The 25875-nt window shown below is 38.3% G+C and overlaps 1 protein-coding gene across 6 annotated transcripts in view; it reads right to left on the bottom strand.

The window, feature by feature from the left end:
- KIAA0825 (KIAA0825 ortholog) overlaps nt 1–25875 on the bottom strand; it is a 398694-nt gene that overhangs the window by 217078 nt on the left and 155741 nt on the right. For all 6 annotated transcript variants that reach the window (XM_045848391.1, XM_045848392.1, XM_045848393.1 and 3 more), the window contains one exon: nt 13084–13223. In XM_045848391.1, coding sequence (XP_045704347.1) covers nt 13084–13223 — 140 coding nt within the window. The remainder of the gene's footprint in view (nt 1–13083; nt 13224–25875) is intronic.

Raw genomic sequence — 25875 nt, 5'->3', positions numbered from 1 at the left:
ACTAGATGCTGAGGCCCATACCTTCCCAGGATTCACTGCCTGTGTACATGTGCTTGTTTGTGAGGGCAGGAGATGATAGAAATGTAACAATCATTACAGCAATGTAAGGATAAGTAAGGTTACCACACACTCTGGTTTGTCTGGGGCATTCCTGGCTTATGCCTGTTGCTCTGGTGCAGTTACCAATATTAGTAGCATCCTCTTTCATTCTTAAAAGTGCCCCAGCTTGGCTGACAAATTATTTCGTCACCTTAAGTCTAAGTGCCTTAAACATTAGGCACTATGGAAACATGAAAGAAAGATGATGATTTAAGTGGGGGGAGGGCGCATGCAGAGAAGATCATGTCTCAGAAAAGTCTTTTAGGAAGAGTTGAAGTGTATTGGCATGACAAGGTTGAGGTGGGGGAGCTACTTTCCAGGTGACAGAAGAATTGGTCTAATGGGGAGAAGACAGGTAGCTGCTGGTAGGCTGGCATGACTGAAGTGTGGCTGGTGTGAGGGGGATGGGAGATGAAGCCAGGCAATCAACAGAGTATGAACAATTGAAGGCCCCAGGAATTATGCAACGACAGTGCAGATGAAGAAAGGGGGATGGATATGAGAAACAGTTATAATAAAAATAACAACAAATAGTAATAAGTAGTAGTAGCAGCATTGTTATTGTGTAAATGTGTCAAGACACTTCAATGAGGTATTATTTTTTATTTTTGCTCATTTTCCTTTGTCATACACTAAAGTAGTCTGTTCCTGTTTACTTTGCTAGGATGTTTTGGTATTTGAAAAACCCAAATAGGCTGAAGTAGCTGCTCTTCTAGAAAACTTGGTGAAAATCAACACCTTTGTCAGGTTTTCACCCATGAACATTTTCTCTCCTTAACTTCTGAATTCCTTCCACTATTGGGATAGGCTTTTACATACACTTTCATCATGATGTCCCCTATTCCTTTCAAGAAGACTCAGCTAGAGCTTTATAATTTTAACCTGCTTGTTTTTTTTTTCTTTTAAGAAATTATTGATTTTAGAGAAGGGAGAGAGAGAGAGGAACATAAACTTGTTGTTCCACTTACTTTTGCATTGATTGGTTGTTTCTTTTTTAAAAAATATATTTTATTGATTATGCTAGTACAGTTGTCCCAATTTTTCCCTCTTTGTCCCCTCTGTCTGGTACCCCCATTCCCTCCAGCAATCCCCTCCTTAGTTCATGTCCATGGGTCATGCGTATAAGTTCTATGCCTTCTCCATTCTCTATACTATTCTTAACATTCCCCTGTCAATGTGTACCTACCAATTGTGCTTCTTAATCCCTGCACATTTTCCTCCACTATTCCTCTTCCCCCTCCCAGCTGGTAGCCCTCCAAATGATCTCCATATCTATGATTCTGTCCCTATTCTGGTTGTTTGATTAGTTCATTTCTTTAGATTCAGTTGTTGGTATCTGTGAATTTTAATTGTGCCATTTTAATTGTTCATAGTTTTGAACTTCTTTTTCTTAAATAAGTCCCTTTAACATGTCATGTAATAATGGATTGATCTGCCCTTCCATTTTAAGTGATAGCTTTGTTGGATAGAATAATCTTGGCTGTATGTCCTTGATTTTCATCACTTCGAATACTTCTTGCGGTCCCTTCTTGCCTGTGAGGTTTCTTTTGAGAACTCGGCTGACAGTCTTATGGGAACTCCTTTGTAGGTGACTCTGCTTTTCTCTTACTGCTTTTAATATGCTCTCTTTATCTTTAACCTTTGACATTTTAATTATGCTGTATCTTGGTGTGGTCCTCTTTGGGTCCAACTTGTTTGGGACTCTCTGTTCTTCCTAGACTTGTATGTGTATTTCTTTTTCCAAATTAGGAAAGTTTTATTTCATTATTTTTTCAAATAAGTTTTCAATTTCTTGTTCTCCCTCTTTTCCTTCTGGTATCCCTATGATTTGGATGCTGGTATTATTGGAGCTGTCCCAGAGGCTCCTTATATTAGCCTCATTTTTTTGAATTCTTGTTTCTTCATTCTGTTCTGGTTAAATGGTTATATCTTCCTTTTGTTCCAAATCGTTGATTTCAATCCTGGCTTTAGCCCCTCCACTGTTGGTTCCCTATAGATTTTTCTTTATTTTACTTAGTGTAACCTTCATTTCTGCCTGGGTCTTTTTTATGTTGTTGCCATATTCAATGAGTTCTTTGAGCATCCTGATCACCAGTGTTTTGAACTCTGAATCTGATAGTTTGGCTATCTCCATTTCATTTCGTTGTTTTTCTGGGATTTTGTTCTGTTCTTTCATTCTGGCCATATTTCTTTGACTCCTCAATTTGACAGCCTCCCTGTGGTTGTTTCTGTGTATTAAGTAGAGCTGTCTTGACTCTGCACCTTAGTAGTGTGGCCTATTATAGAAAAGGCACCTGTAAATTATGTGGGGCAGAGCCTTAGTTAATCACCAAGGCAGGGCATCTTGTTTCACCACTTTGTGCCTCTGTGTTGGAGGGGAGCTTGGAGAGGAGACAATGCTGCTGCCTGGCTTCTGGAGGTTTGCCTGGCACTCACCCTGTGCAACTGGCACCCTTCCAGCTGTTTTCCTGGTGCTGAATCCCAGAGTGGGTGGGTCTGCATATGTTTTAAGTCTTCGTGGAACCTTTAAGTGGAGTTTCCTGAAAATCCGGCAGTTTCTCCCTCTGCTCCAACCCCACTGGTTTTTGCAGTCAGAGGTTATGGGGATTTATCTTCCTGGCACTAGAACCCTGAGCTGTGTGGTCTGGCCTAGGGCTGGGATAGCTCGCTCCCAAGGTAACCCTCCCAAATTTTATACACCACACGTGCATGTGGGACTGCCCTTAACCTGCTTGTTTAGTTAGTCCTTTCCCTTCTCCTCCACATGTAGCTCTAGCCCTCTCCTTCTTCATTTCCTCTGCTTCTGGACAAGAAATTTGTTTAAGTAAAAAAAAAAGTCCCCCAGTGTCTTTATGGGATTGTCAGTAGTGAAAGGAATAAAATTCAGTGAGTTCTAGATCTTCCTGAAGTATGCATTGTTCTCACAGTCCTAATCCACTTAGCCTCAACTCCCTGAATCAGTTCATTTACTCAAGAGGTATTTTCCCATTGGATCAACATCTAACCCAGGCCTGGACTCTCTTATTGTCCTCCCTTTAGTATGAAACACATTCCTGTCTCTCCCAGTCCTCATTCTGAAGAGGAAGGAAGGACCCACCTCAGTGGTGAGCTTGTGTGGGGGTTCTAGGGGAGGCTAGACATGGGTGGCTCTGCATTTGGGGCCCACCTAACTGCAAGGAGCTGAATTCTGGCCATCTCTCCCCCTCTGTGAAGGCTATCAGGGCAGACTCTGCCACTGTAAGGGAGTCCTGTAGTTTTCAGCTCTGCTGGGGGTTTAGTGGGTAGGCGGGGGGGGGGCAGTTAGGGCAGTTGGAGGGATGGAGAGATGGGATTATTCTGGAGGGCAGTGTTGACAAGCCACATATTTAAAGCTGTATTCTCTGACCTAGGTTTTACCAAAAATAAAGCTGCTATTTTGAATTCCATCTGCCTTCTCCTTTATCTATCAAATGGTTTATACATTATGTAAACAAATATAAGATTTGGAAACAGATTGTATTTTCAATAACACAAAGGGCCCTTTTCACTGCAGTCATTATTTTAAACTCCTTTTGTGGAATGAACTTGTTAGTGCTTCAAAGGAAGGGTGGTGTCAACTGAGGACCTTCACCCCCAACCCACCAGGAAACTGTTTATTGCTCCCAAAGATTTACACATGCATGGTACACTAGCACTCTGCTTTCCAAGACTGCTTAATTTTTACTTTCTGCAAGAATGTTGCTAATGACAAGCTCCTGCTGAGTCACTGAAATGGATTTGGCAGCAATATTTGGAAGAGAGTGCCATGAGCTTAGGGATCCCAAATTAACCAGGCACTAAAGAGCATCCCTAACCAAGGGGAGAAAGAGAGCCTCACTTTAGACAGAGATATGAGAGAGAAAGTGTATGAATGCATGTAACACAAGTGCTCCAAAGATAAAACACTAGACCAATAAATTAATACCCAAGAAAAAGGGGGTGGAGCAGCACATGAAAATTGCCTTAGGGAAGCACTGAGTTTGAAAGTCACAGCCTAGTTCACTATGGAAATTAATACAAATAAAATGGAAACCTGTCTTAAAAATTGGTTTTGAAAATCTTGCAGTTTGTTTATGAAAGGCTAACAATAGATACAAAGACCCGACATTTATTTGTGTTTTCAATGAAATATTATTTGATTATTAACTTTTCCCCTTAAACTATTCTTATTTTGGTTAATTTTGAAATTCCAAAAAAAGAGAAAAACCTCATGTAATGGGTCCTAAACATATGAAGACAAAAAATAATTTTTTAGAGCTCCTCTTTTCCAAGTTTTATGCTGGGAATTATTTTCTTGCTTTATGTTCTAAAATGCTTATATACAAATTGGGGGGAAGCACTAATGACTTATTCTATGATGTTTTCTTAAGTAACAAATAAGCACTGAACATCACAGCACTGAACAACACAGATCTCTCTTCTGAATACCCACATCTCGATTCAGGGCTGTGAGTACAGAGACATGGGAGACAGGTCTTTCCTGAGTGTCCACAGTGGTGCAAGCACCAAATGAAGTGTTTCACATACATTTGCCCATTTATCTTGATCATCACAAAAACTCTATGAGATGAATTTGATCTCCATTTTTTTAACAAATCAAGAAACTGAGTCATAAAGAGGCTGGCTCAAAAAGTAGAAAAGCACTCTCAACCATCAAGAAAATAGCTACTCCAATAAAAGCTTATAACTGGGCAATTGATTCCAATTCCTTTAAAACTGATCATCTGCACATGCACACACAGAATTATGTATGTTTAAAATTGTTTTATATTATTTACATATTTATAAATGTACATAGGCAGACCTCTTTGAAACAGTTTTGGCTATATCTGCCTATATCTACTAGGGTTTCCCCACACACTTTTTATGAGGTAAGATTTTCAAAGTACATTTCAGGGATATTAATGAGTAGTATATACGTTCTAAAACTGCTGGCTTCAACAATGTTAAATACTTTTGTTTTCTGTAGGATTAATCAGAGGCTTTAGTTATTCATGAGCCCTGTGACTCTCCAAGAAAGGAATTTAGTATACAACATGTAGTGTTTCTATAATACTTTTGACCATGAAACCCTTTTCTAGTATTGCATCTAGCAGGACTACTATAAAATTAAATATAGGAATTGCAGCTCTAATGTTTGCAAATGGACTCAAATGAATTGCAAGCCCCTTAGGTGAGCAGTTCTAAGGATAAGGAAGCAAGGTTTGTTCTGCTTAAGATTGTCAACTGGAAAAGAAGTGATTGCTAATCAGGTCACCAAAGTTGGATTTAATTTTAGTTCAGATGAATTATTTGTGGGGCAAAGAGGGATTTTGCATGAGTAGTAGGCACTGGTAAGAATAACGAAGCACAGCCAAAGCATGTTTTTAAAAACTTCACCTCCTAAGCCCCTACATTTCTTCCAAGTTCTAACTGTCTGGTTAAGAAACATCATGAGATTTTATGATTGGCAGGTACCTGATAGGGAAGTCAGTAAGTATTTGGTCAATAAATGAATATATGTTTGTTGAGTGAATAAATAAAAAGTCCTCCAGCATCTGTGAAGTGGTGGCCTAGCTTCTTTTTGAAATTTTTCAGTGGTGAATATACACTGTTATTCAAGGTAGCCAGTCCCTCTGCTAGACAGCTCAAGTTACCAAATTGTTTTGTAGTAAAAACAAAAACAAACTATATACAGCCACACACACACACACACACACACACACACACACACACAGGGCCCAGCACAAATAACAGCCCTTTTTATTATAAAACCTTTTATTACAAAATCATAAGCATGTAATTCTATAACATAACAACATCACACTCAGGCACACCATATGACATTTTAGGTGAAATGTTCAAATTAGAACCATAAATTCGTACACCCGCGTTATTACCCTACCACCCACACTGAAGCAGGTGTTATCTCTGCTGGACCCTGTGTGTGTGTATAATCATTTTTATCGGAAAGGACTACCAAAATCTAGGTCAGCCTCTTCCATGGATAAAGAAAAGAAGCTCGGAGTTGTAAATGACTTCCTTAGTTATCATTAGGAATGAGAATTCAGGTTTTCTGACTGACAGTCAAAATGCAAGGCCTTCTAAATTATTCCCCAGAATCTCCACTTATTGAATTGGACAGCTTATTATTTCTTTTACATGAAGACAAAATATATAAAGATAGCTATCTTGTTTTCTCTAGTCTTTTCTTCTCCAAATTTAGATATACCTAACTTATTTAGGCAAGGTATAACCTGGCTTCTACTTAACATAGTAAGCGTTTTTCTCTGTATTGACTCTTAAGTGGGCCATATCCCTCTGAACACTTTTTGCCAAGAAAGACAATTGTACTCCAGACAATGTCTGATGACCACTACACATAGGTGGACTAACTGGTCCAAATTTTGCAGCTGGCAGTTCTAAAGAGAAAGAGGTAAGTTTTGAGAACTGAGTTGAAGCTATTTCAGAGGGAAATTCTTCTTGTAGGAAGATACCAAGCCTGCCTGTCTAGCAGAATGTTTACTCAGGCCTTGGGAGAGAAGTTAAATGTGCCATGCTATGGTTCTACGCAGGCCTCCTCTCCAAGTGAGCACATTGCAGAGAGGTGACAGAGCTGCCCAGGAGCTCGGGTGCTGCACAACACGCCACAGCGAGGGCTGGCAACTACAGCCCAAGAGACAAATCAGCCTGCCACCTGTTTTTGTTTGTTTGTTTGTTTGTTTGTTTGTTTGTTTTATGGCCCACAGGCTGAAGATGGTTTTTAAATGGCTGGAAAAAAATAGAAAGAGAATACATTCTGAGACATGCAAAACGCATGGGAATTCAAATTTCAGTCATCATAAATAAAGTTCTGCTACAATACAGTTGATGGGTTGAGGACATGCTATTCCAAATATGGCACCTTGTCATATTTAATATTTTCAGCTAAAGGAGTTTGAAAAATAGCAAAAGTAGGAAAATTACTCTGACTTTCTTCAATTCCCTTCTTTCCTGAAATAGGTCATAAGGCCCTTAAGTGACAGCACTCTCCCTATACCAGCAGAAAAGGAGCACTCTCATCTCTAAAGTCAAAGGGACACTGAGAAGAATCCTAAAAAACAAGTTTTGCTATGCTTTCCCCAATCTACTACCCTTACCCCATTCTCCTTGACCTATCATATTTCTCCACAATTGTCCATTCCTCATTAAACCTAGCAAAAAAATACTCAGGTATAACTCAGGTTTCTTTGGGTCTTCATTTCCTTATGAGGACTCCCATGTCAGGCAAACAGGTGTAAAAGGGGAAGTCCACCTCCTTGGAGACTCTTAAATTTATGCTTAGACAGAGGGGAGAGTTGTGGGAAGCCACGGAGAGACCACTGTATGGAGAGCCAAGGAAGAGTGATGGCAGAAGAGAAATACATCAGGAATATCTTCCTGGCTTCCACTATAAAAGAAGGAAAGAATCTAATATAAATTAAGTGCCTCCTAGGTGCCGATCACACTTTGTGTTTACTTTTAAAACCTCAAAATGAATGTATAAAGTCAATATTAATAGCCCATTTAGAAATGAGGCGACCGAAGGTCAGAGAACTCCTAAAGCTAATAAATGAAACAGAACTGCTGTCATAGAAATTTAAGAGGCCTCCATTAATTCATTCAACTGATACTTTTTAAGCACATCCTGTGTGTTTGGTACCAGTCTGAAGCATCAAGAACAAGGCCAACCACAGGGGATACATGGTGAGCTGTCCCTGCCTCCTGGAGCTCACAGAGGCTGAGACAGACATTAAATACACAATCGTGTGAATTAATCTTTCACTTAAAATTGTGACAAATATAACAGAAGGAATTATGATGGGACCTTATGGAACAATCAAAGATAACTTCCGAGCAAGTAATGTTTAAGCTAAAAGATGACTAGCAGTTGCCAGGAAATGGAGGGGAGGAAGATTCTAGGACCCCTAATTAACATTTCAACGGCTCTGTCCCTGGAAAGAACTTGGTACATATATGGGACAATTGAAAGGTCATTGGTGTTGGAACAGCTGCCTTTTTCCTCAAGACATTTCGGCAGAGACGTTGCTATTACAAATGTACAAATCTGGGCTGCACAAACGAGACCACAATATGCATGAGTTGGAGCGTGCTAAGCTGGAGGACAGCAGGACACAATATGCTGGACAAGTCCGCCACAGCCAGAGAAGGGCACACTGCTTGTTCCTCAGGGATTAGCGTCCTAACTGGATGAGTAGTGGGCAGCCTCAAAAGGTTTTTGTCAGGGGAGCAACATACTCAGCTCTGTAGTTGAATAAGATCAAGCTTTCTTACTTATTCATGCTGCTGTGAATTTCCTGATAAAATGGTTTAGAAATGTTCTTAAGTAAGCAAGCCACATACTCAATTCTTTTGCCTTTTATAGCAACAGATACTTCCATCAATGGCCTTGCTACTCAAAAGGTGGGGCAGTGAGCAGTGGCAGCGGGAGCAGCAAACCCAGAAGCTTGCTAGAAATGCAGGTTTTCAGGCCCCACCTATTGAGTCTGAATCTTCCATGTTAACTGACTCCCCAGGTGGTGTTTGTACTTGAAAGTCAAGATTGCCAAGCTTCTGCCATTAATGTGCTTCTCATGACCTAAAAGATCAGGAAATATATTAACTATAAAAGAAGAGAATTTGAATTGATTCATTCATTTTAAGTGAAGCATTGCTTGGTAGGGATAGCAGCCCTTTAGCTAGAATTTTCTGCTAAGTGGTTACTTGATCATCTTTAGACACTTGTTATAAGGTTGAAAATACAAAATGTACTATCAAAATTATCCATTGTAAGGTTCCCGACAGATCCCATGAATTGTGCAACTTACAATTTAGTAAACGTTCAGTGGCTCTGCTTGGATGCGGTATGGTATGGTGTGGCAGGTAAAAGGAGTCTCTGGAAGCCAGAGGTCTGGTTCACATCCTGCTTTGCCACTTAGATAAGGGATTTAAATTCTATGTGTCTCAGTCTCCTAACCTGTGAAATGGAATCATTGTACCTACTCCACAGAGTTGTTATGAGGATTCAGTGAGTGAACACATTCAAAGCACTTAGAAACAATGTCTGGAACATGTTAAACATTATGTATTTGCTACTTTGTTGTTATTATATTACAACAGCAAATTACAAGAAGCCAAGAAGTTTCACTGGAAATCATTCTTGGGGCAATGGGCAAAGAAAAGAATGTTAGTCATACTTCATTCAAATGTCACCAGCAGGAAAAGGCCACCTGCTAACAATTGAGAAGTTGCCAAATATTTGTTCCTTTGATGCCACATGTGAGAAACTGCTTAGACCATGTGGCCTAACTGAGATAACTACCAAAACAATTGCTTTGGTTTTTTTAAGTCAGTAATCCAAAATAGTGTCTTACAATTTTAAATTCTTCTATAAACATTTGTAGTTGAGAATTATTTTTCTTCAAATTTAAGATGGCCTAATTTAAAAATAACATCAACAAACATTACCAAATGAATTGTCTCGTACTAACTGATCTATACCCGAAGGATGTTATAAACGGCCTACCACAGGAACTCAGTTTATTTTTACCAAGTTTTAGCAGCAGCGTTCCCTCACTTTCACACGTGGAATTATCATCCATGGCAAAAACATGATTTTACTTCCTAGCAGCTGCAGCCTGAAGAGCACATATTATACACTAAAATTTTATAATTCATTTATTTAATTTGGCTATTTTCTGACCCTCAGTGAAGCTGTGCGTCATATTACAAGATAGTTTTTCTATATATGTTCTGCTGATTCTTTAAGACTAAATAGAAATTCTGATCAATCACTTTCATAGAGCCAAACCAAAAGCTGCAGTCATCACTCTGACTATAAGATTAAACATCATATGCTTTAATCTTTATATTGTATGGTTGTCTATCAAAAAAATTTCTGTACCTAACAGAATTTAATAACTGCTTATTGAATGAAGAGAACCTTGTTTTAAAATATGTATAATAAAATATCTACTTGAAATCTCTTTATTCTTATTCATGAGCCAATTTAACACAAAATTAAATTTTATCAATTAGATTGTAAAGACACTATTTATAAACAAAAAGTCTCCCATAAAAGAAGTGGTTAATTAGGTTGCTTGAAATACCTAATTCAGCATATATTACTCTAAAATTTGCTTTCCTAAAAATATCATTAAACTTCTAAATTACCAAATGATGTTCTGAAATACTAAGACTTTTAAATAAATGAAATGAAAGTCTCTGCAAAATATTACAAAATTATTTTTATTACATAAGAATTTCTATCTTAGTTTAGTTAATAAGATTCCATCAGTATATTGTTTCTAACTCAAAGTGACAAGACTTACTAGAGCCCAATAATTCAGTCAATCAATTGATTAGAGAATTCTGTCACTTCATCCTTACAGTTTTTCGAGTGGCTAATAAACTCAATATAAGACAATGCCAGAATGGTTATGTAACCCTGATCAAACACCTACTAGACCTTGTGAAAACGATGGGCATTTAAACAGATCGGGTAAATACACCTATGTGTCCCTGACCACCAAGTGGAATGCGATATAACTCGGTGCGTTTGATAGCTGAAGTCTCTCATTCACACCAGAAGGTGGGTATAATACTTTTAATAAGCAAATGTGAGATTTATTTGTAAGAAAACATGGCTAAATATTCATAACCACAATCTTTCTTCCTGTAATAATGGCTGTATCAGTATAGTAAAAATGTTTGATCTCACTTGATTTTCCAGGCTGTTCTATATAACTGTATCATAGGAGACAATTTTTCTTCTGGGACTATGCCCATGAGTTTCATTGATTATACTGATATTAGAGAAATGCTCCAGCCGTGTCAGATACTATCCATGTCACATAGCCACCCTGTTTCACATTTATATCCTAACTAATCACTGACTGGCCAATTACTGGACATTTTCTATGAAAAGCACTGTGATAGTTGGAGGAAGAATATTAAAAATCTATGATCAGCCCTAACTACCTAGCTGGAAAGACCAGTTGATACACAGGCATCAGGGAGTCCTGGTTGATTCAACATGAGAGTGGACAGATTACAATTCTTCCAAATACTCCTAAAACCCACTCCAGGATTTAATATGTATAAGAATTTGTCCAGAAAGGGCAGGAGACAAAACCCTCTCTTTCAGTTCAAAATCCAGGTCTATCCATCCTTTTGTGTACCAGCTACCCGTGTCTCTGAGCAAGTAACATTATCTTAATCTCTCCTGTTGTTGTTTTAAACAACAGTACATACTTTATACGGTTATGATAAGAATCAAAGAAGATGACAAATGTAAAGCACTTAGTACAGAGCCTAACACCTAAAGAAGCCAAAAAATAAATGCTGGCTACTTGAGGAAGCAGTTTCCCAGCACCCGATTTCCCTTTAGCAGGTGGAGTCACAGCCTGAAGCTAAAGAAATTGCTCTCTAGTGACCTTTGTCAAATGTCAGGCCCAACAGTGCTGCTTGGGGTCCAGAGGAATAAGGTCAGGTTCAGGATTTAGGAGAGCGGTAATTTCCACACTTCTGCAGGAAACACAGTAAAACTTGAGGAGTCGTGGTAACTTTGACACTATGAATTTTCTGGATTTGAAAGCACCATAGTTGCTTCTCCAGGGGAGAAGCAATATTCTCACAGGGGCTCAGGAGCAAGGCAGCTTCCCTAAGTGGCTCTTGGGAAGCAAACATCAAGGTGGATGGGAGAGGAAAACATGGGGAACTGGTCCTGAACAGACATGAGAAACCAAACATTTCCTGAAATGACCAGTGGTTTGGACAGGAGAATGCTATAAATCTCATTTCATTACCAACAAGCTGGGTAGGGCCTGGTGACATTTGCCTCATTCATATGCAGATATAATAACAATATAAGGTGGAATGTGCTAAGAGCAAATAAGCAACCAAGATAATAGATACTGTGAAGTTCAAGGAAGGGATCAATGTGAACTGGAGACTTCAAAGATTTGGAACATTAGCTGGTCCCTGCAGGCTGATGGAAACCAAGTTGTTAGTGATGGGTCTTTCAAATAGGAAAATGGGTGAGCCAGGTCCTGCAGGGATCATGCGCCCGGGGCTTTGGGGAGAATGGCTGAAGTGTGTGTGTGTGTGTGTGTTTGTGTGTGTGCGCAGCACGCAAGGGAATAATAGGAAACAAGGTTAGAAAACTAGGGCATGACCACATTTGAATGGCTGAAGGGCAGGAGTTTGGTCCTGTAGGTGATGGGGAGCTAGATAAAAAACAATTTTGACTTGGGAAATGGAAACTGAAACTGGTGATTGATGAAATCAACCTGGCTTCCTGGGTGGTACGGAATAGAAGGAGAGATGTGTGGCGGTATGTGAAAGTCGTTAGAAAACTCTTCACAAGTGTTGCAGGAGAGCAGTGGGATGTATTAGATCAACATAACACTACTAACCATTTTCTAGAATAACACAGAGAAAAATCTAATTAAGAGAAACATGGTCTTCTGTTGTTACTCCTCAATTTCCATTCATAATTTTCTCATGATTATGTCTCCATTCCCCCATGGATATGGCTGTAAGCCACAACTTGCTTGTTTATAAGTTATACAAGTGCTCTTAAAGATCCACTGAATTTCTAGTGTAGTTCTAATGCAATCTTTCTCTCTCTGTTTGGCTCTCTCTTAGGTCTAATTGAAACTCTGTTTTCGACATATAACTGTGTTTCTATAATTTTCTTAGGCATTACAAATCCCAGATATTGATAATTATGACAGACAGTATTACATCAAAATATTGCTTTCCCTTATTCAGAGTCCCTGAAACAAAAATCTCTCCAATAGGCTTATAGAGCAATTCTGTATTTTGCCTGCTGCTAACCCCACTGACTGTTAATACAGTGCAATTGGTTTATAGTCCTCTGTCAACATTCAAGTTAGAAAAAAAATTTCATTCAACTCAAACAATGACAGGGTTTTTTGAGGACATTCTCATAATTACAACACTCACTTGAGCTCTTCAGCAAGATTCTCAGTAAAAAACCATTCTGATGCAGCAGGGTTTCCAGAAGCAGGTTCCAGTTACAACCTGGCTGGGCTAATAGCAGTTTCAAGTGCCCCTCAGTCGTCAGTTGTCCAGCTGATGAAGTCCTTTCAAAATGCAAGATAAAGATGGAGTAATGAAGTTAATTTATCTATGAAATTAATAGCCTTAAAGTACAGATGTAATGCTAACTCCCTTAAATGTCAATTCCTCCAAGATTACCCAGAAAATGCTTTCATGCTTGCTTACTTTAGGGTTGCTCAGGGAAGGAATTACATTTAATCTCAACTAGCTAAAAGCAAATTAACATTTGGTAGCCTGCCAAATTTAAAACTGATACAAAATAACCATGCCTATATTTCACAGAACTATGTCTGTTTTAGTTTCATGGAACGAATACAAATCATTTATGCATTTATTTGTTCATTCACCAACTATATGAGTGTCCACTGCATGCTATTAACTCCTTTCATTATTCATGGCAAGAAGTTCCAATAGGGTTTAGTTACTTTGTAATTTGTCATGTACTATGATTGCTGATAAAACCAAAGGAATTCAAAGCTTCTGTCAAGGGTCAACCATAATCTAATTATTTAATATGTAAAGCCTTAAATCAACATGCAATCATCAGAACCACTCTAACAGTCACACTGCTACCAACTTGGGTAATCATTTCATCAAAGAAAATACTTCCAAGGCAAATAAACTTCTATTTGGGAAATTATCATCAGTGTTGAACAGAAAATCAAAGTCAGGGCCCCTTATCACCACTTCCATTTACTAATGAATCAGCAGGAGATAAGAGACTAAAGTAGAAACTGAAAACTGATAACATAATTCATGTTTTTCTTCTAAAATCTTAACATTTAGATTGGCTAAAGATCACAACACCTAAAATCAGCTTATGACCACAACAAAAAGGCAAAAAACGATCAAATTCAGTCAGGCTGCAGCTGTAAGAATGGTGGGGATGGCAGTGTGGGGAAGAAAAGGTGTGACTGAGCAATGTAAACATGTGAATGAGAGGACTATAAACTTCAGCGTGGAAAAAAAAGCAGACCAAAGCACATTGCTGAGAGAAACAATTTGCAGAATCATTTCCAGACAAAATTTACAGAGTGGTGGACCATCCAGTTATCAACATTGTCTAGACCAGTGGTTTTTAAAGACTGGGTGTTGGACCAGTGGCATCAGCATCACCTGTGAAATGGTAAAAATGCAAATCCCCAGGCCCCATTGCATCAAAATTCTGGAGACGGGCCCCAGAAATGTGTGTGTGAACAAGCCTTCTACAGGAGGTTCTGATGTATGCTCAGTTTTGAGAACCACTGTGGTAGGCAGTGCTTCCTGGCGCATAGGTCGTAAGGATGGACCTAGCGTCATCTTCCTGCCTCTGTGCCTTTGTGCTCATTCAAGTCCACCTTGGCTGCCACCCCTGCAATAATCCTTTACTTATCTTAACCCTATCCATCTTTCAATTTGCAGCAAAAATTATCTGTTAAGTCTCCATCAAACATTTCTCTGCACAGTGGTATGAGTCTGAATTAAAGCACTTAGGACAAGTATACACATTTTAGCACTTCAACATTTCACCAATTAAAAGTTTATCTATCAGATTCAAGCCTTGTGAGGACACAAGAATTTGTTTTATACCTCCAAATGTCCTACCAGTGAACTAAGCACATTTAAGGGCTCTGTAAATGTTAGCTGATTGGATCATAGGCTCGTAAATGGGTAGGCAAACTCTTTAAAACAAAAAAAAAGAGGATGCTTTGCCAAAAGGCTGTTTTAAGCAAAAGTGAAATGATCCAAAGATATAAAATGAAGAAGTTTCAAAACACCCACTCCTTGGCTTGGCTTGGCATTTGGATCATTTCACAACCTTATGATACACAGACTCCTTCAGCCTGCATCTGAACTTTGGGCCAACTCAGGCTTCCCATGTGAGATTCTGACAAGCATGGCTGGAGGGAAACTCCTGCCCTGAGGAACCACATCCACCAGTTCAGGAGTTGTGAATTACTGTGAGTATTCCCAAATTGGTCTGCCTCTTGAAGTAGTTTTAAATATGCAAGCAAGGGAACAATTCACTAAGAGAGCCCTTCAGACTGAAACATCAAGGCAGATCCACACAATGGCTGTCCCTATTCCTCCTCTAAGCCCCAAGTGCTGACTCCTGGGGGCTTGCTTGTGGTTCAGCAAGGAAAAGCAGCTAGTTGGTAGCAAGTGGTGTATTAAAATTGACTTAGCTTTTGAACATTTCCTGCAGATTTTACTTGAGTCAAGTGTTGATTTAAGGACACATATAACAAATTGTAAGATCCAGTTTGATGGAGTATAGAAAAGGAGGGGGTTCTCTGAGAGACAGTTGGAAGAAGGAGGTTGGCGCTAGATCATAGGGGGCCTCATTAGTGGAGACTTGGGCCCTTTTAAAAGTTTAAGGTAGATGAGTTTCTTGATCTGACTGCAGTGTAGAGAATAGATTGGAGGGGATTAGTGTTTCTGCTCAGCCATTTAGACATGATAAAACAAAATAATTGGAGTGTAATTTCATACCGCTGTATTTAAATACCTGGTTATAAATAAAACCTTGCATTTGTCAGATAGGAAGCTGTTTGTTGAGATGTACCTCAATTCTGGGATCTTTCAACTTATCACAGATTTTGAAATGTACAGTACAATGACTCACTACAAGGAAAACTAAAATATTACAAAGATTCCTCAATCACCAAGCTCCAAGAGATGCATGCACTGAGGAGTCTGTGCTGCACATATGGAGAAGCATATGTTCTCTCATCCCTGGAGCTGGTGGAGCTGTGAAAGTGAGATTAGCCTCACAAAAAATGACAGAAAGAGAAATTTCATATATATTTATATATGTATCAAATGTGTACATGTTGAATTCCACTATAATACAAAGAAGAGAACAAAAATGTATAAGTCTATTGGAATGTATAAATCTTGTGTTGGGAGACAGGACGAATTTATGGCTAGATTATATTAGGCTTATACTCTAATAAGTACTACATTTCTGGGGCCTGAATTTGCCTAAATAATTTTTCAAATCCAGGTGGTAAGGAATGATACAGTAATGATATTTATTGATGATAATGAGATTTATTGGTTTATGAGAATAACAAGTTACTTTTATGGAAGCATCATGCAAAATCTTAGCTGTATTCAGGTGTGTTTACTTTATTATTATTATTATTTATCAAGCACTTCAGTTATAATTTCTGCAATTTAAAAACATGTATTTATACTGAAATAGAAAGCTAAAAGAAATCTTAGTTCTATTAGTGCCCACTAGCCTGAGTTCCCACTGCAAAATGAGCAGCCCTACTGCTCAGAGCACATGACTGTGGGATTCACTGAGATTCTAAGACATCTGTCCAGAAAAGGTCCAGTCATTGTTAATACAATGAGAGAGGTCTGTGTGACATCAATGTAACTGGCAGCCAAGGAGAGTGGACTGGAATGTGCATTCTTGAACAATGATGACTTCACTGTACTAGTCAGTGGGGGCAGTAGACATCATTGAGTGAGCATGTGTATTGTGTGGCTTTCACATTCGAAATGACTTGAGCTAGTAGAGCAAAAAATCTGCCAGAATGAAGGTCCAGTCATCCCAAAGGAAGTTGCCTGGTTCTCCACCCTCAAAGAAGGCATGGCAAAATCACAGCAAAGTCAAGACCATGTTGACTGTGTTTTCTGACAGGGAAGGTGTTGTCCATCATGAGTATGCCTCTCTAGGATAAAAAACTAATGATAAGTACTACCTCAATGTTTTTTGTCGGTTGAGAGACACAATACAACAAAAATGGCTGCAGCTATGGGCAAATGATGATTGACAACTTCAACACAACAACATGCCCGCACATTCATCATGTCTCATGCATTTTTTTTTCACTAAATATCAAATCACCCAGGTGACTCAGCCCCTCTACAGCCAAGATTTGGTGCCCTGTGACTTCTGGCTTTTCCCAGAACTAAAATCACCTTTGAGAGGGAAGAGATTTCAGACCGTTGATGAGATTCAGGAAAATATGATGGGGCAGCTAATAATAATTCTAAAAACAGATTTTGCAGAGTGTTTTAAACAGTGAAAGAGACCCTGGGAGAACTGTGTGAGGTTCCAAGATGCCTACTTTGAAGGGGATTGAAGCATCATTGTCCTATGTACAATGTTTCTTATATCTTCTTCAATAAATGTCTCTATTTTTCATATTGCATGGCTGGTTACTTTATGGACAGGTCTCATATGTATATCTTCATTGGAGTACTATCAATTTGTTTTAAGATTTGATTTTAATATAAATTCTTGGAGATTTTCTTTTTGGTAAATCTTTTGAGGTTTAAAGAATGCAGCTGCTATCTTCTGTTCCTTTTTTAACCCTAAAATACTATACTTGTAAAAACTCCAGTGTCTAGACCAAGTATCTGCAATAACTCCAAACTCAGGTATAAAAGAAACTCTAGCATCCTTTGCAACAATTAATGAAACTTTGAGCATCAGATTGTGATGAAACAGTTCAGAAAAGCCAAAGATCATCATGATGTGCTTTGATATTTTTTCTTTTTAATTAGAAGAAGGATTGATTGGCTGACTATGCCTGTGAAGTAGATCTCTTTTGTCTGGTACCTGAGAAGAGCAGGAAACAGAAGAGATAAAACTAATCAAGAAACAGAAAAGAAGTATTGAATAGCAGTATAGCATTCGGATGTGTCTAGATGGAGAGTGGCAAAGATCAGCAATAGTAATGGATGGTGAGCACCGGAACTGACGGCAGAGGTGAGGGGACCCAGAAATGAAGTGACAGAAAGGAATATAGCTCCACAGATTGGGATGGAATGGGGGATGGGGTGAGAGAGTGCAAATCACCAGCTCCTTCTCAGCATGTGGTTCAGAAGTCAGTCACTTGGCCTTGGCTAATTCAGTAGGACCAACTGTACATCAAGTAATATATGTCAGTCTGTCAAGTTCAACAGTTAGTGTTTGGAAGATGTGCAGTCTATATAGCCTACTATAAGTTTTTCAGACCACATATCACATAATTTCTATCCATAAAGTAATGAGGGTTAATTGAGTAATTCACTGAGTAATTGTGTAATTTCACATTGTTCAGCATTGTGAAAAAATATTTTAGATTATTGGTTTAAGATGGAAAGGGAGTTTTTTAATCCAAATGGCTAATGGCCCATTAGTTAAAGGTGACACATCTTTTTTTTTTAAATCATTGAATGCCTTATATACTATTATTGTCTATTAAAAATTCTTGGGTTTCCACAGATAGCTAACTGTTCCTTTTATAAAGCTCATTTTAAGTTAATTATTGTGCTTTAATTTAATGACTGAAAAATTGTACCATGATTTTGCTTATCATCCTGTGACAAATTAAAATCAGCTAATTTGCTACAGGTGAAGTGTCAGATGATTCACTTGCTCAAAGTTCACTGCTGAGTTAAAGGCAAGTTAGAGACTGCAGTGCCGTTCTGCTCTCTCTGACATTGTACTGTTTCCTTTTTTTTTTTGAGAACAGTTCATTTTTGTAGTCTAAATACTAAAATACAGATAATAGATATAATTTTTTGCTGTAGAGAAAAATATCACAATGAAGGAAGATTACTGAAGTAAAGCATTTATTATATGTTTCCATTTCTTTGAAAAATTTTACATTTATTTATTTTTAGAGAGACGAGAAGGGAGGGGGAGAGGGAAAGAAACATCAATGTGAATAAGAAGCATCGATGAGTTGCCTCTTGCATGTGCCCCAACTGGGGACCAAACCCACACCGACCATCCTTCACTTTGCAGGATGATGGCCAACCAACTCAGACACCCTGGTCTAGGCTGTTCCATTTCTTTACAGAACATTCGATGTTTATTTTAAGCATAGTCTAGGTTGATAATGTGCTTAGGGTTGGTTTGCTCAGAGGTTAGAGAGGTACTAGTAAGACTAAGATTGTGGATTTGGGTCCTTATAATGTCCTTTAATAGTTTATTATTGAATGACCACAATTAGTACCCAATGGTGTAACTATAAGGGCCACTGGGTTGTATTCGTATCTACTGTTAATCATATGTGATCTGGTATAAGAAGGCAGCTAGAAAGATATAATATGAGGTTCAACAGACAAGCTACCTCTATTTAAAAAACAATCCAGAATTGAAATCCAAGGTAATAAAGGGGTGTGAGTGATACCCTTTTAACATACAAAGCATAACTCAGTTTTACGTGCCTTTTTTATGACATGGAACAAACTAGAATTGTGACCAAGATTATATTTCAAGGTGAGGCACTTAAAAAATTAGAAAAGTTTGATTAACTGATGGGTGTGATGCTTTTTTGATTTGAATTACCCTATTCTTCTTCATGTCATTGTTTTTGTCTATACTATACAAGGTCTGTCCAGAAGGTATCCAGCCATGTAATATGGAAAATAGAGACATTTATTAAAGAAGATACAAGATACAGGAACCATTGTACATAGGACAATGAAACTTCAGTCCCCTTCAAAGTAAGCACCTTGGGACCTCACACAGTTCTCCCAATCACCATCAGCTGCCCCATCATATTTTTCTGAATCTCATCAATGGCTTGAAATCTCTTCCCTTTCAAAGGTGACTTAAGTTTTGGGAAAAGACAGAAGTCACAGAATGCCAAATCTTGGCTGCAGTGGGGCTGAGTCACCTGGGTGACTTGATATTTCACCAAAAATGTCTCCATGAGACATGATGCATGAGCAGGAGAATTGTTGTCATGAAGCTGCCAGAGAGTAGTTGCCCATAGTTGCAGCCATCTGAATCATTCAAATAGTTTCTGTGGAGGAATGTTCAAGCTTAACACAACATTTGATGCTGATTTGTTGCTCTCAGTCATTTTGAATGTGAGGGCCACACAGTACACATGCTCACTCAACAGTGTCTACCACCCTTACTGACTAATACAGTGAAGTCATCATTGTTCACACATGCACATTCCAGTCCACTCTCCTTGGCTGCCAGGTTACATCAATGTCTCACAAACTGTTCTCGTTATATTAACAATGACTTGACTTTTTCCAGAAAGACTATATATATGACAGACTAGTAGAATATTGGAATGGATTCTGAAATGCACAGCTTGGGGATGGCTTCCTGTGATATTAGGTTACTGTCCTTCAAGATTTGATATTTTCTCTGAACCATCAGCCACTATATGATACCATGTCCCCAACAGATAAACTACATGGATCTGGGAGGCAATAGGTGAAAGAAGAAAGGGGCCACTTTCACCAGTGTTCCTGATAATTCCGTCAGGGAATTTGTGTTTTCTATCTTTGTAAGCTCCAATATGTATTGTGGGAGTAGAGATCCTGGCTTTTGTGGTGGTCCTCTACCAGGGAACAATTAAGGATTCAACTAAACTAAATTTATAGTTGCCATCTGGTCATTTTAGGCTTTCCATGACAGCAGTCTATTGGGCAAAGAGGAGTTACTATACTGGCAAAGGTGATTAACCCTAATTATCATGAGAAGCTACATTAACCCTAATTATATATTATTAGCAGCCATCATAAGGTGGATAGGAAGGAGTATGTCTGCAATTCAAGGGATTGTCCCTTTTGCTTTCATAACTGGTAATCACCATAAATAGGTGACTGAAGTAACCACATTCTGATAGGTGAATGATAGCCTGGGGTTCAATCCTCTGGGGACGAAAGTGTCCATGACTCCATTTGGCAACAACACAAATCAGCAGATGGTGAGGGAAAGTTGAAATAAGAGGTAGAGGAATGTAAACAATGAACATCACTTGTAAAGTCTGAAATAATTGCAGCAGGGGAAATCCTAGCTTACCCCACTAACTCTGACATAGTATATTAAAAAAAAAGAAAGAAAGAAATTTTGGCCAGCCATCATCTAGAAGAATCAATGATAGGGCTGAGAGAACTTAACAGGGGTATGGGTGAATTTCCATGGTATAAGGAGGAGATCAAAGCAGATGCTGTCAATTTCCCCACATTCTCTTGCCATTACTACTACTTAGTTGACATTGGCCTGACTTCTGAATGTAAGAGCTCTTATTTCTCTTCCTTTCAGGAAGTACCAGAGAGTTAACACCCCAGTGCAGCTCTCAATCAATATTTATAAAAATTGCTGTATTAATATCTCAGCATCCTTGCTACTTTGGTGGGATAACACCAAGAGTTTCCCCAGAAGGTTTAAGTTCTGGTTACTCATTGGTAGTTGGCTTGATTACACTAATCTTTCTTTGCTCTCTTCCTTTGTCTCACTCACTCACTCCAGTGTTTTCTCCTCTTAGAAGATAAATTACTTGTTTTCTAATCCTTGAATCCTTGTCTCAGTATGCTTCTTGGGGATATCCAAGATAAGACATGAATGGAAACTCGTAGTATTTATCTCACTTAATTCATATTTCAAGATTATTGAGAAACTCGTCCAAGTTCACTTAACTAATAAATGTGGCTGCTGAATTTTGAACCCATGTCTCTCTGACTTTAGAACCCATGCTAATTCTACCACTCCAGGCTTCTATTCATTCAACCTGGTTGTTAGTTGATGGGTAAATTGTATTTTCCAGCATTGAAGATGTTTGGCTTTATTTCATCTTCTGATTGAGGACACCGTGTTTTTGACCCAAAATCAAGTTTGTGGTCTCAAGGCTTATTCCTAAATTGGAGACACATTATTCAAGGTACCTAGGGACTGATTTTGACCAGATGGTTCCTGTCAAGGATTACTGGGCCAAATTAATACCAGAGCCCATAAGGTACATGATTCAGAGAACAAAGACAAGGGCATGACTGAAGAGAAACTAAGAGTAAAAGCCCTAAAGTGGGAAAATGAGGGTGGAGGTGAAGCCCCCTCTATTACTAAACTATATCATTCTTGGCTTTCCAAAACTGATTCTTCAAAATCTTTATAGGAAAATAAGTAAAGACAAATCTTTAAAGCTATTTTGTCTTCTTTCTTTAAGAAAATAATTTTGGCCCCTGAGAAAAAAGCTGAGGTGGGGGGAACACAAAATATATTTTCTTCATCATTTTAACCAAGATTGTATATATTATATGTGGTTATAGCACTGGAAATTTTTATATATAGTTTAATCTCTATGATGGGTTTAACCAAGTCTCTCTGAGCTTTATAATTAAAGATGACCCAATAAACAGAAATTAGACAGGGTTCACCTGAGTGTCTATACAGAGGATTTGACTTGATTGTAAATAACTTTGTTCAATAAGGTAGATTGACACTCTTAATAAGTCTCATTTTTTCAGAGTTGGTTTTATCTACATTACTTGGTGTACAACTTAGAGGGTAGACATTTAACTTATGATGACCCAATTTTCCCCAAACCATCCAAAGATAGTAGTACCTACAAGTCAGAGCTTAGCTCCTTACTTTAATGTTATACAATTTAGCATATCCCATTTCAGAAAATCTAATTTTAACTTTTAAAATAATATTACATTTCAGCTGTTTTAAACTCTGTGTGAAGTATTAATCTAGCACCTGAGACCCTGGACACTACTAAATGACTCAACCACCTCTTTTGAGGAGCAAAAGTTATATTTCTAGAGCCTTTAACTATTATTGGTCCGTGTCCACCAGGTAATTAATATCCTGTTACAGGGAGATCAAGAAAGTTCTCCCCTAGCATCATAACTCTGGTAAGTGCAGAGACCAAATAAGAAACCAGTTCAATATTGTTTATACTTCATTACACTTGTAGTGGGTCCTTTAAAACATCTTTAGATAGTTGATAAAATCTGTAATTTTCTGAAATCTGCAACTAACACAACAGTATTGATTGATTGTTTAGTAAGAACCTATGTGATAAGTGCCATATAGGCACATTAGTTCAGTTATTAATCATGACTGCACCATGAAAGTATCTCAGAAGTAAAGGAAATCAGGTGTTTCAAGATGAAAGAAATAGCCAGTTATACTGCATGCTGTTTTTAAGAATCAACAAGATTGTATTGAATTTATGTCTCAACTTCCTCACCAAAATATACACAATTTCATATAGTACTGGAGAACTAAAGCTCACTTAGGCTAACTTGATTTCCAAGATCATAAAACTATATAAGCCTACAAACCATGTCTGTCTAAGGTGAAAACCTATAGTTGTCTTCTATTATCTCCCTGCTGGTTCCATTACTATATTCTTATTTACATAATACCTTTAAACCATAGTAGAAAAAGTAGAAAAAGAAAAATATAAATAGATATAAACCTTAAGATATCTGGGTGCATCAAGTACCTAGTTCACTGATATTTTCACTTCTTTTAATAACTGCTCCGTAGGCAAGTGACCTTCACTCTGAAAAAATTTTTTTAAAGATCCAGCTGCTTGTCCATCCACATTCAGGAACAGCCACTAAGAGGTTTGTGTCAAAAAACTCTCGTAGCTTTCCCCCTGCCTGTTACCTCCATGTCCAAGCTTGGCGCCTCATCAGAGTACAAGCTCTTGAAGCTGTTTTCCTCACTCCTGTGGAGCAGCTGTCAGCAGCAGCTGGGAGGCCAAAGCTCTTTTTCCATCCTTCTCCCCAGATGTTCTCTCTTCAGGATCCTAGAAGCTACCTCCTCAATAAGACCATGTTTTCCAAGACTGAACTTCACCACTCAGAGCAAATATTTGAAAAGAGCTAAAAATCCCGCTGAATATGGTAATACCTAATACAATACTACTTTGAACACATTTTTTCCTCTTTTCACTCATTCACTCAACTAATATTTGTTGGCCAATTTATATGTGGTAGGCTATAGAGACACAATAGTAAGCAAAAACCAGTGGCTATTTTTATGGAATTTAGAAGAGAATATATATATATAAATATATAGTTTAAATAATCATACAAACATACTTGAAGTTACAACTATGAGAACTCTGTGCAGGAAAAACAAAAAAATGCTATTAGAAAATATAGTAACAAGAAGTGAACTAGTCTTTGGGGTTGATGAAAGGCTTTCCCACAAAAGTCACATTAGAGCTGAGATAGGAAGATAAGTTGGTGTCAGCCAGGTGAAGGAGGAAGAAAACATTTTAGACTTCCACCAAAATGGAGGTATAGGTAGACATGCCTCTCCTCCTTACACAACCATAAGAAAGATCACAACAAAGCTCAAAATTAAAAACAACCAGAACCGCCAGAAAATTGAACTATATGGAAATCCCACAACCAAGGATTTAAATAAGAAATATTCATCCAGATAGATAGGAGGGGTAGAATGGGGAGCTCAGTTGGAGAGAATGCAGTGCGAGGCAGCAGTGGCAGTGGCCAGCAGAACAGAAAGTCCCACATTCACATGTGGCAGACAAAAACCAGGAGGGACACCTGGGAGCCCCAGGCCAGACCACACACCCAGAGTTTCAGTGCCAGGAAACAGAGCTTCATAATTTCTTGCTGTAAAAACTAGTGGGGGTTGGGGCAGTGGAAGAAACTGCTGGTCTCTCTGAAGAGTCTGTTTAAAGGGCCTGCACAGACCTAGAACATACACAACCCACTCACTCTGGGATTCAGCACCTTCATCAGCTGGAAGGGCACCAGTCACATATGGGAAGTGGGGGAGGTAAATGGCAATGGGGTGAGAGCCAAGCAAACAGCATTGTTCCTTCTCCAACCCCTCCCCACATATAGCACCATAACTAGGTGAAGCATGTGGCCCCACCCTGACAAATACCTAAGGCTCCACCCCTTACAACATAACAGGTGCACCAAGACAAGGAATCAAAGCAGCTCTACCTAATACACGGAAACAAACACAGGGAGGCTGCCAAATTGAGGAGACAAACAAATATGACCCAAATGAAAGAACAGATCAAAACTCCAGAAAAACAACTAAGTGAAACAGAGATAGCCAATCTATTAGATGCAAGTTCAAAACACTGATGATAAGGATGTTTAGAGATCTCACTGAGTATGGCAAACATATAAGGGAAGAAATGAAGTCAACACTAAATAAAATAAAGAAAAATCTACAGGGAACCAAGAGTAAAGAGAGGGAAGCTTGGGTTCAAATGAATGATTTGGAGCATAAGGAAGAAATAAACAGTTAACATTACAGAATGAAGAAATAAAAATTCAAAAATACAAGGAGAGAATAAGATGACTCTGGTACATCCCAAATGTGCCAATATCTGAATCATAGGGATGTCAGAAGGAGAAGAGGAACAGCAAGAAATTGAAAACTTATTTGAAAAAACAATAAAAGGAAACTTCCTTAATTTGGCAAAGGAAAAAAATAAAAGACCCACATAACATACAATATAAGAAGTCAAAAGTAGCATAATACACTCAGGGAAGGTAAAAAGCATATAAATCTAAAACAGAATTACATTTAGTAAAAGCAGAATAGAAATAAAAGCAGAATAGAAATAAGTATCTATAGCTTAGACTGGACTGGCCATGAAGGAGAACAGCATGTTGTCACTGTAAGAAAAGATGAGCAGCATAGAGTAAATGGACTGCTCACTCACACTGATCATGCTCATTGGGGTCAGTGTGCAGCCATGACCTACCTAGCTAAGGAAGATCTGAAAAATATTTGGAAATTTTTTAAAATATGCAAGAAGATGAAAGTTTGGAAAATAATGAAAAGCTTTATAACAAATCACAGTACAGTTGACTAAGATATTATTCTGTCGTGAACATTTACATGAAAGGACAGTATGGTGTCATAGGACTAACCTTGAGATTAATATTTTCTCCACATGCCTTATTTTCATCTAATAGGAAACTCTTTACCCT

The sequence above is a fragment of the Phyllostomus hastatus genome, unplaced genomic scaffold (assembly GCF_019186645.2).
Source record: "Phyllostomus hastatus isolate PE091 unplaced genomic scaffold, TTU_PhHast_1.1 phas_contig_58, whole genome shotgun sequence".
NCBI classification, from domain to species: Eukaryota; Metazoa; Chordata; class Mammalia; order Chiroptera; family Phyllostomidae; genus Phyllostomus; species Phyllostomus hastatus.
The sequence above is the reverse complement of the archived record's forward strand: the minus strand, read 5'-3'. Positions and strand labels throughout refer to the sequence as shown.